This window comes from Lucilia cuprina, chromosome 4 (genome assembly GCF_022045245.1).
Source record: "Lucilia cuprina isolate Lc7/37 chromosome 4, ASM2204524v1, whole genome shotgun sequence".
Lineage (NCBI taxonomy): Eukaryota > Metazoa > Arthropoda > Insecta > Diptera > Calliphoridae > Lucilia > Lucilia cuprina.
The window spans coordinates 76,914,844-76,927,668 of NC_060952.1; the positions used below are offsets into that span (position 1 = coordinate 76,914,844).

General features: G+C 26.6%; 1 protein-coding gene across 2 annotated transcripts in view; it reads left to right on the plus strand.

The window, feature by feature from the left end:
• The window catches only part of LOC111677568 (G protein-activated inward rectifier potassium channel 3), a 65,819-nt gene that overhangs the window by 34,215 nt on the left and 18,779 nt on the right, over window positions 1-12,825 (plus strand). The window contains exon 1 of one of the 2 annotated variants that reach the window (XM_046949242.1): window positions 4,209-4,368. The exons of the other annotated variant lie outside the window; for it this stretch is intronic. Within the exon in view, the coding sequence (XP_046805198.1) occupies window positions 4,274-4,368 (95 nt within the window). The 5' untranslated portion in view covers window positions 4,209-4,273. Of the gene's footprint in view, window positions 1-4,208; window positions 4,369-12,825 lie in introns of those variants that run through there. 2 annotated transcript variants of the gene reach the window in all.

The following is a 12,825-nucleotide window of genomic DNA, read 5'->3' on the forward strand; positions in this document are numbered from 1 at the left end:
ATAAAAGTTTCTTTACAAAAAATAAAAATTTTATAAAAGTAAAAATTTTAAAAATATACTCATGGTGTAGGGTATCATATGGTCGGCCATGCCCGACTATACTTTCCTTCTTGTTCAATATAGAAATGATATTCAAAAAATGTTGTATAGAAAAAAATGTTATGTATAATGTTATACAAAGCAATGTCTATAAAAAATCTGTTATACACAAAATTTTCTATGGAAAAAACTGATATAGCCAAAAATTTTATTTATAAAAATGTTCTACAAAAATTTATAAAAAAAAATAACTGTTATACACTACTTTTTCAATATAGAAATGATATTCACAAAATCTTGTATAGAAATTAATCTTATGTATAATGTTATACAAAGCAATGTCTATAGAAAATCTGTTATACACAAAATTTTCTATGGAAATAACTGATACAGCCAAACATATTTATATATAAATTTGTTATACACAAAAGTGTATATATAAGATTCTGTTATACTCAATGTTTTCTATAGAAAAATGCTGATATACTCAAAATTTTCTATAGAAAAAAAGTTTTTACAGGAAATACTCTTGTACGCAATATTTTCTGTAGCAAATGTTGTTAAACACATAATTTTGTATTAAAATTCTATAAGAAAAACTGTTATTTATTGTATGTATATTATTGTTAGTCGTTTATACAAAACTTTTTCTATAGAAAATACTTTTCTTTGAAAGATTTGATGTTAAATTCAAATTGTTCTGTTGCTTTGTTATAAATTAAATTTTCTATAGAAAATCAGTTCTACACAAAATTTTCTATGGAAAAAACTGATACAGCCAAACATTTTTATACATAAATCTTTTATACACAAAATTGTATATAAAAGAATCTGTTATATTCAATATTTTCTATATAAAAATGTTGTTATACTCAAAATTTTCTATAGGAAATATAGTTATACAAAAAGTTTTTATAGGAAATACTCTTGTATGCAATATTTTGTATAGAAAATGTTGTTAAACATATAATTTTCTATTAAAATTTTAGGTTTCTATTAGAAAAACTGTTATACACAATAGAAATTATTGTAAGTCTTTTATACAAAATTATTCTACAGAAAATACTTTCAATAAAAATCACAGATATATTATCGTCTATAGAAAACTGTGTTACAAGCCAAACAAAGTGTTCTTTAGAAAAAACTGTTTTACACAAAATGTTCTATTGGAAAAACTGTTATACATATAATGTTTTATATGAAAAGCTGTTATACAAAAACATTTATATAGTTAATACTGTTATACACTGTTATACTACAAAAAATGTCTAGAGACTTTTTTCAAACATTTTTACAGAAAATACTGTAATACCACTGTGCTCTCATGCACTGTGCTCTCATGCAAAGGTGAGGGAATATGAGAGAATTTAAAAATGCCCCCCAAAAGAATTTGTTTGCAAGTGTCGGTTGGCGGTATCTTAGTGTTACTTTTATTAATTAATTTATTAATTTTCTTTTATAATCAATTGATTTGTCATTTGATATTTATTGCTTTTGTTGTTGTTGTTATGACACTGCAGGAGAGTGTAACTTCCAACAACTGTTTTATTAACTATATGATTAAATTAATATTTTTTACTCATATTTCAAATTTATTATAGGTTTTATATTACTGTATGAATTCTTAACATTTGACGTCATTTACATACAACGTACATACATACGTACATATGTACATATGTGCTTTACTTGAACATATGAGTAAAATAGTGGAGTGAAGAAAACTAGATTAAGATAAGATTACGAATTGTGTAAATTTATTTTGACTAAATTGCAATTCTTTGAAACAAAAAATCTATTTTTTTTCTTTTGTTTTTGTTAAAAAACCATTGAATCATGTATTTATTTAACCGGGGGTGCAAAAAAAAAAAAAACAAATACTCGTAAAGAAATTTACTTTCCTTTGTGTGGGTAAATTTTCGGTGTAAATATTGAAACGTAATTGTTTACGTCTGTAAACAATTAACTGGTACAAATTTGTAGCTTTTTTTATTTTTATTTTTCTATGTTATAATTTTAGCATACATGACTAATCTATTTTAAAGTTAACAAAGGTGTCTACGATATTTATGCACAGACATAGACCGGGCGGGTTTTTTTTTCTATTCATGACCCACGCTAACAAGTTGTTTAAAATTGTTCTTTTACGTCAATTGTTTGGTGTTGTTCTGAGAAATAATGTTATTTATTTGTTAAAATTGTTAAACATTATAAAGGATTTTCTTTTTTCTTAAAAATTTTAATCATAGTTTGTGTTGAACATGAGAATGTTTCAATTTTGTTATATAGAAAATATCAATTGTGGGAAAGTTTTATGCGAAAAATTTTCACTGAAAAACTGATATATACAACATTTTCTATAGAAAATATTGTCTTAAGTAAAATTTTCTATAGAACATAATGTTATACACAAAATGTGTATAGAAAAGCTGTTCTACAAAGAATTTTCTATAGAAATTGCTGTTATACACAAATTTTTCTATTGGAAATTCGGTTATACATAACATTTTCTAAAGAATATACTATTGTACAGGAAAGTTTCTTTAGAAAACTGTTATACACAAAATTGTATATAGAAAATACTGTTATAAATAAAATTTTCTATATAAAATACAAACCACACTGTTATACACTTAATTTAGTATAGAAAAAATATTTTGTATAGAAAATTTTGATATTCCCACTGTTATACAAAAAAAAAAATGTCTTATAAGAAAAATTGTTGTAGACAATATGTTCCTAAGAAAAAACTGTTATACACAAACATTTCTATGTGTAATACTAGTATACATTCAAATTTATGTATATAAGACTGTAATAGATAAAATTATAGTAAAATATGTCGTGTAGGGAAAATTATGTTATACTCACTGTTGTACACAAAATGTTCCTAAGGAATAACTGTTATACATTTAAATTTCTATGTGCAATACTATTTTACATTTAAATTTATATAGACAACACTGTGATACACAAAATTTTAGAGAAACATTTCGTGTATGGAAAATTCTGTTAAACTCGCTGTTATACAGAAAATGTTCTATAAGAAAAAGAGTTATATACAAAATGTTCCTAAGGAAAAACTGTTATACATAAACATTTCAATGTGCAATACTATTTTACATTCAAATTCATTTAGAAAACACAGTTATACATAAAATTTTAGAAAAAATATCGTGTATTCAAAATTCTTTTATACTCACTGTTATACACAAAGTGTTCTATAAATTGTAGTACACAAAATGTTCCTAAGGATGCAATGCTGTTATACATTTACATTTCTATAGACAACACTTTTATACATAAAATATCCTATACAAAAAACTGTTATACACAATATTTGAAATAGAAAATGATGTTGTATAGAAAATTTGATATAGAAAATACTGTTATACACATAACTTTCTATAGAAATAACTGTTATACGCAAATGTTTTCATAGAAAATACTGTTATACACAGTTTTTTCTTATAGAAAATACTGTTTCATGCTCTGTGTAGCACCGTGTAATTGTCTAATACCATGTTTTACATCTAAATTCTATGTGAACTTTTCTTTAGTTTAATCTTTGCCATTTTTAATAATGACTTAAGATCAAAAACATTTTTCTCGTTTTTATTATTCTTAGATCATTGACGAAATAGTGACAAACATGAGATAATATAATGATAATAAATTGTTAGACGAAAAAAGAAACAATCAAAAACAATACAAAATTCACTAATTCTAACAAAAGTGTGCAATAAATTTTCTCGTTTGAAAATGAAAAATTGAGCACATAAAATGCTCACATTTTATTTCTTTTGCAGTTTTTTGTGATTTTGAAATTTCTGTTGTTTTTAAAGATGTTTTAGATTAGAACTTTTACTCAAATTGATAGTTGACATTAAACATTACAAAGGGAAACATTGGGTGTGTAAAAACGATCAAAAAAAGATCTGTTGAAAAAAAGTATACGATAAAAAAAAAAATAAGCAATTTTAATTTTGTAATAACCAGTGATATATTAAGATAATAATTAAAAAAAACCAAAAACAAAATGAGATTTTTATTAAAACAAAAAATTTTAAAAAATTTTCAAAAATTAACTAAAACATTATATAAGTTTTTAAGCAACTGTGTATAAAAATTATTTAAAAGGTGTTTTTTGTTGTTATAAATTGCTTGACCTTGTTTAAATATTTAGACATTTGTGCGAAACAAAAAAAAAATCAAAATTAAGTTTTTCTTCAAAATGCCTGAACTTAAACGTAGTCTGAGCCGCCTATCCATGATCATGTTTCGTGCCACTCATTCGAATGAGCAAAGTTGGCGTGAGGAACTGCTAAGGTATTAACAAAAGCAATAAAAAAACTCTACAGACAAAGACTTTAAGCGATTTAATTAAATTTGTTTTAATTTTATGAACCTAATTAAATAATTAAGAAAATCTCTTATACGTTTACTTTTTAAAACATCTACACACTTAAATAATAAGTTTAAAATTTGTATTTTAGTTTTGATTTAAAAAAAAGTGTCATTGAAATAATTTAGTTTGCTTTTTTTCTAACAAACTCATGAGATTTAGTTTAATTTTTTTTTCATTTGTTTTTTTTATTATTATAGACCAATTAAATTAAATTATGAAATGATCAGTAATAAGACTATGATCTCTTTGTTTCTCTAACGTAATAGGAAGTTAGATTTTTTTTTTTTTTTGTAGATCACAAAGAAAATTGTGTGTAGGAGTACTTAAGGTATGATCTCGTTATAGCAAATGAGGAAGAATAGATGATATTGTATATGAATGAAAAATATTAAAGACGGCTTTACACGATAGCAAAAGTAATATGATCTGTCAAATTTTGTCTAGAAGATTACGTATGGAATCGTCTAAACGCAATATGTAATAAAACCATCACACATTGAGAGAGAATTGACAGTCGTATGGCTCTCTTCATTTTTTAAAATGATTCAGAAAACAAGCGGGTCGCATTAGATCAGGGATGTATTTTTATGTAAACATATACAAAAAAGTGAAGCAACTGCTTCCATTTTACTTTGTTATTGTTTTATACCAATCATCATAAATCATACAACTTTTATTCTCTTTTTTGTTATACGGATGGAGTTTTATTTTACTTTTTCATTAGACTTTACGTACGTAAAGTGTGATCGTGTGAAGTGGCTTTGTTGGACATTTTATGAACATTTTTCTGTCAACTATGTAAGATCTGACAACACCTGTAGCCTTCACACATATGTAATTTGAAAGATCAGTCATTTTCCAGCAGTTTGACAAAGATTCAATACATATGGTACTCTTTAAAAACGAGAGTGAACACTGTCATTACTTTTGTAAAAGAGAGGCAGAGAAAGAGAGAGATATAGAGAGAGAATAAAAGAGCTGAAACAGTCGTCATTTAACTTTCCCCAAGTAATCTATACAGTAGACACTTTAGAAAAAACTTAAGCTAAAAGGTACATTGCTATAGCAACACATATATGCATTGACTTTCGTCGGCAAGTCCACTGACTGTCTCTTTGTATTCCCTATTAAACTTGGTATGTGAATTTCATTGCTTTAGGAGAGTACATTAGATTAAATGAAAGTCTTTTGATATTCCAACTTTAGGTTAAGATATCACTAAAACCTGACCTAAATGCGCTACCCAATGAGCTCTCTTTAACTCTTTCGTAATCAAACGAAACCAGTCAGCGAACATATATTCTTCTACTCACCTGATGTATGCTTTAAATAAAAAGCTCTCTATACAAAATGCTGCTTTGATTCCATGATCGGCAAAGAGTTGCTGATCAGCAACTGAGTTGATTTTTCAAGTTGAGAGCAAACCAACTAATATTGCTCATTAAAAAATAAGAAGAAATATACCTATAGTGTATGTGTATCAACTTTGAGCTTCTTTTTTGGTTTTGTTTGGTTTTTGTACATGTGTGAGCATACATACGAGTAAAAGAAAGAGTATGGCAGCTAGAGAGCTCATTGCGTTTGGCTGTTTTATAGTAAAAGTCCTCTATACAAAATGCTTGTCTAGTAACGCATTTCTTTGATTTTTTTTCATAAGAAAACTTTATTTGCCTTAAAACTTGGGATATCAAAATTTTTTTATACAATTTTAAATGTTAAAAATTCAATAATGTAAATGCATTGTTTTATAAATTTTTACCCACGTCATTTTAAAGAATAAGTAATTTTGTTTAATAAATTTCGAATTTTAACTAATTAATACAATATGTTTACATATGTATTTTTTATAAATGCATGTGTAATCCTTAATTTAAATAAATAAACAAGAAAAAAATCAAAATTTAATATATTTTACTTTTTAAAAGTTTTTTTATTTTAAATTAAAACACAAAAAATATTTTGTAAATTATTTTTAGGCATAAAGACTTTGTATTAAATTCGAGTTTTTCTAAGAAATATTTTTTTTTATTTTTGGATTTACGTTGTAAATAAATTTAAATTGCATTTTTTATCATCAACATCATCAGAATGTTGGGAATTATATTTTCAGATTGATTACATCATTTAAAAGCTTTCATTTAGAATATGAAGATTTAGTTCAAAATAAATATTTTATACAAATATGTTTAAAAATTATTAATACCTTAAAATCGATACCGATCTAAGAAAAATCATTTTCCATCAAAAATTATCGATATACGTCAAAATAAAGGGTTAACAAGTTATTTTATCATGCTCTCTTGAATGTTTTTTACATAAATGTAAAATATAAAGAGCTTCTAATATCGACTGAAGTTAGAATCAATAACTAATTCCATATTAGACATACATACGCTTTAGATTTTTGGCAACAAATCGTATCTAAAAATTATTATTATTGACCACTTATTATAAGGTAATGTAGAAAATAACTAATTTCTAATATTTGTTATTAATGTTGTTAAACATTTAATAAGAAAGGCAACAAAAGTTAGATATGTAGTTAGTTAGATGGATATTTAGTAATTTAGTTAGATAGTTAGTTATTAAGTAAGTTTGTAAGTTAGTTAGCTAGTTAGTTAGTAAGCTAGTTAGATAGTTAGTTAGTTAGTTGGTTAGTTAGTTAGTTAGGGAGTTAGTTATTTTTTTGTTAGTTATTATGTAAGTTAGTTAGTTAGTTAGTTAGTTAGTTAGTTAGTTAGTTAGTAAGTAAGTTAGTTAGTTAGATAGATAGATAGATAGATAGATAGATAGATAGATAGATAGATAGATAGATAGATAGATAGATAGATAGATAGATAGAGAGATAGAAAGATAGATATATAGATATATAGATAGATAGATAGATAGATAGATAGATAGATAGATAGATAGATAGATAGATAGATAGATAGATAGATAGATAGATAGATAGACAGATAGATAGATAGATAGATAGATAGATAGATAGATAGATAGATAGATAGATAGATAGATAGATAGATAGATAGATAGATAGATAGAAAGATAGATAGATAGATAGATAGATAGATAGATAGATAGATAGATAGATAGATAGAAAGATAGATAGATAGATAGTAAGATAGTTAGTGAGTTAATTAGTTAGTTAGTTAGTTAGTTAGTTAGTTAGTTAGTTAGTTAGTTAGTTAGTTACTTAGTAAGAAATGCACCAAAGTCTCTACCGAGTCTGTTGCACGCTCCTTGCCTCAGGTGTGAACCCAATATACAACTGGTCTACCTTATTAGAACAACTACCACTGACTTACCAGAGCCTACGTGATGTTGTAGAAGCTGTACAAGCGTTATTCTCATTCCTTTTACCTTATATACTTACTTGTAAGCGTTTGTGGTAATTATGTGTGTTCCAATGTCTTCAGCTTATTATTAGAATATCTTAAAATGACAACATGTAATGAACAATGCTGCTGCAGTAGTTACCTAACACAAGTGTAGATAAATAAATTAAAGCATTAAATATTAATTATATTTCATTAACAATGTTTTAATTTTATCATTTTAATTAATTCAAATCTCTCGCTAAGATTAATTGTAAACTATGTTATTGTATATTTATGCAATAGGGTGGCTCAGTTAGATAAACTTGTTTTAGATCGGAAGGAGAATGTACATACATATGTTTGAACCGACAGAATTCGCCTAAATCACTGATGAGAACTCATTTAATAGAGTCTCTAGAAGTCAAGACCTCCGAACGGACAGACTAGAATAGTTCGAATCATAATATTATTAAATTATTAAAATTTAAGTCAAAATGGGTTAAAAAGCTGCATAAAATTTGCAACCTTTATATAATTAGTTATATTTTTCCAAAGGGTTCTTTAGTATTATGTATATATCCTTTACACGTTGAATTTTTAAATGTTTCAAAAAAAGTTCGCAGCTTATATTTCGATTCATGAACACTCTTATTGTTTTGGTTTGGCGTGTAAAAAAAACTAAAATTTTCACAAAGCAATTAAAATATATGACATTTATCAGTAAAAAGCTAAGCTTTAAATAAACATTAAAACAATATATTTATTTATTTTATTTTAATAGTACTAATTATTGTTAACAATTAGAAAAAAACCATTGCATGTATAATTATTAAAAAAAAAACACAACAAATTATCTATTTAATGATCAATTATTAAGACTTAATTAAACATTAATTAAATAAAAATTAACACGATATACATATGTATACACATACCCAGCGAATATTTACTTTATCAAGTAAAAGGTAAAATGTTAAAAATTTACTTAAACAAAAACAATATATAAAGATGTCATTGGAGGCAGGCTTAATCGCTTACAAGTAATAAGTAAAATAAGTCAATGTAAATCATATGAATAAACGTACACAGCTTTGATAGTTTCACGGAAGATGTGTGTATTAAAACGTAACTACATATTTAACACATTATTGATATGGCGTTATTAGATTGCTTCTATGTTATAAGGACGATATATAGTAGTAATTGAAAGGTATGTTATAAGGTAAATGGTTACAATTGAAAATCAATCTCCAGTTGCTTTATACATGTGTGTGTTTTTTACATACTACACCATTTTGGGAAAGGTTTCCCTACAAACAAAGGTTTAAAGAGGGTTTAATTTTACTTTCTATGTTGACTAAGTTATGTCCTTCCGTTTGCGAGAAGCAAGATTCTCTAACAATAGTTAAGTACCAAACGAATTGAATCAAAGGACTTGAAAGAAATTTTCGAAAGAAGGAAAAGAAAATCAATATTTGAAGGATTATCAAAAATTTTCAACAAATTTTGTTGAAAATTTTTGATAATCCGAGGCACAAGATCAGTTAAATCGATACCAAAGCGAAATATTTATGGCTAATATATTTAGTAGGACTAAAAGCGTACTATATCAGCCTCGGATCCAATTCGAGTGTTAGGTGGGGATGTGGGGAGAACTTTTGTTTTTTTTTTTGGAGGGGGTTGAAATTTCCCTTTTCTGGGCCCCGCGTCTATATTATGATCACTTAAAATTATGGAAGATAATCACAGAGAACCAGTATCGAATGCAGCCGAACGTTGACCGAAAAAGTTTAAAAATATGTGGTCAGACATGCAATCGTAATATTCCACCATGAGACGAGCGTTATCATCGTTACAAGTTCCAATAACTTTTGTAAACTACTAAGAAAGAACTGTCAATCATGTAAACATTTGGGCGCTTCCCGTATGAACCAATTACAAAAATTCGTATATCCCCCTAATAAAGCTAGAGTCTTCACATTTTGTACGGATAACATTTAAGTGCATATGAACACTTTAACGTAACAAATTTAGGCATGCAATTGTGGGAGTGGCACCTCCCATACGAATAGCATATCTAGGCTGCAAGAATCCCAAAATTTAGCCCGAACATATTTAACATTTATGTAAATAATTGGTCAATAAGCTGAGGAATTGACAATAGAGGGCGTGGATTCTCCCATATAACATTAATACAAAAATCTGTATATCTGGGAAACCATTAGATCTATAATCGTTCTTAAACCGAGGTCAAACTACTTATTAGAACTACATTTATAGATTATCAAATAAGGGCGTTATAATTCCGATATTAATTAAATACAAAAACGTTTATATCTTGAAAACCATTAAAGGAACAATACTCATAATTTTTCCTTAAGGGTAACGAAGCATTGTACAGCAAAATTGTTCTCATAACATCTTATTATAACAAGTGTATAATAACGTATAATCGACCATGATCGTTAACATTTTCGGATTTGATTTTTGTATACTTTTTTTTACAATTTCATAAAAATAATTTGTAATATTATTTTATAAACAACAAAAATTAACAAACATATAAAATAAATTATGTGTGAAGATATAAAACAATTTAAAAAAATATATTTTTAAACACTTTACTTGACGTCAATGGTGATGATGGTGATAAAAATTCTCGTGATTTTTTTTTTTTTTTCATTCGGAAAAATTTGTTTGTAATTACAATAATTAAAAAATATTTAATAAAATTAAGTTTTTATATAAAAAAAAATAAGAAAGAATTTATAGATGGTCATGACTGACCATAAAATATCCTACACCAAAGATTATGTTACAAATTCTGATTCTATTATATTGTAAGAAGATTTAGATAATGGATTTTCTTAAATGGTGGTTACATGGAGGAAAGGGGTTAATAGGGTCTGATTCTTATAAATTTTGATAGAGGGATTTACGTCTACATTAAAGTTATTTATTCAAAATATCAAATTATAAGTGAATTTTGTCCATCAAATCATTTTCTGAACAGAACTTTGTATAGAGAATGGTGTCAAATGAGACCCTACTTTTATAAAACAAGAATGTATATTCGGGCATGGCCGACCATATGATATCCTACATCAGTCAGTATGTTAAATATGTGGATTATTTTTTAAAAAATAAAGCATTTAATTAATATTTTAAATTTTATTGTGGACTATTGTTACTTATTGTTGACAAAAAAAAGAGATTTTCTACAAGAGGGCTCATAGGGAAGTAGAGGCGCACAATATGGGCCTGTCCTTATAAATTTCGGTGGAGAAATTTACGTCTACTTCAAAGATATTTATGTAGATTTTAATCGTTTTATTTGTGATTATAAGTAAATTTTGACCTTCTAGTCATTTTCGGAAGGGGAGTTTATATGGTTTATATGGGAGGTCAAATCAGGTCCGTTCATTATAAAAATCTGTAGTGTGATTTATAGTTCTATAAAACTAAGTTTTGCTGATTTTTATTGACATTATAGAACATTTAACGTAATTTCGCCCGATTCGGTTGGTACGGTTGTATGGGGGCTATGCGAAAAAATTGACCGATTTTAACCATTTTCAAGTGTTCATCCTTGGATGTGCCAAATTTAAACAAATTATCTTGAAATTCGCGACCTGTAGCATGCGCACAAGCTTTACATGGACACACAGACAGACGGACGGACAGATGGGCATATGTAGCTAAATCGATTCAGAAAGCGATTCTGAACCGATTGGTATGCTTTATTTTAGGATGTTTTGAAAACATCAGCACACACACATAATATCCTTCCAACTATAGTGGTGTAGGGTATAACTAAGTTATTCGTACTCGAATTTTGAGTAATACATAAATATATTAAACTCCTTTATGAGCCCAAAACCCCTATTCGCTGGGTTGTACGGAAGGTATAATGAACTGATTTTAACCTTTTTCAATAAGCTTCATCTATGGGTAAAAATGCAACAAATGATCTTGAAAATTGTGACCTGTAGTGTGCACACAAGGTTTACTTGAATACAATGGCGGACAGGCGGATAGTAGGACAGACGGACATAGCTAAATCAACTCATAAAGTGATTCTGAAACGATTTTGGGAGTTACAAACATTAGCATAAACGCATAAATACCCTCCCCCACTATAGCTGTGTTGGGTATAAATATTTTTTTATGGCCTTTAGACTTAAAATATTTAACGCATCATTAATGTTACTAAATCGAATCAGTTATTCTGAGCCGATTTTGGGAGTTACAAACATCAGCATAAACACACTATAGTTGTGTAGGGTATAAATATTGTATGTGGACTTTAGACTTAAAATATTTAACGCATCGTTAATGTTTGATTAATATTTCTTACTAAATGAAGTATTTTTTTTCTGACCCCACTTACGTCTGTATATATGTATGTACCAGGTGTCTTCATTTGTCTAGTCTTGTATATATTTAGTTCATTGATATTAAAATTTTTATTAAAAAAAACTTTAAAATTTTAAAATTTTATCATTAACAAATTACCATAGAATTTTATATTTTATTTTTTTTATAAAAAAATCATAATATTTTTGTTTAAAGACAATGTCTACAAATTTACTGTTTCGCGTCAAAAGAAAAAAAACATCGTCTATTTTTCCATTACCAGGAAGGTCATTTACTTATGGATTTTTTTTGTTTTTTTTTTTTGGTTTGTTTGCTGACTGATAAAGTGCGTATCTAAAAATTGCTTGTTTGTCTTCTATTTTGTTCGAGGGTAGAACCCTCGTAGTAGTTTTTTTACTTTAAATTTTATTTGGAGTAAAAATTAAATTTATGCATGACATTTGATAACATCGATAGGATTTTAAATATATTAAAAAAATTTGCATTATTTTGTTTTAAAGAAAATAGAAAATATTAAATAAACATTTTTAAATGTCATTGTTCTCAAGCAATAAAAGGAAGTAAGGAATATTATTATATTTATATAAATATTTAATAGTTTAATTGTTAAGTAAACAATAATTACACTATGCACAATGGGAGTGAAATATTAAATTTTAAAGTCTTCACATAACAAGAGTAGGG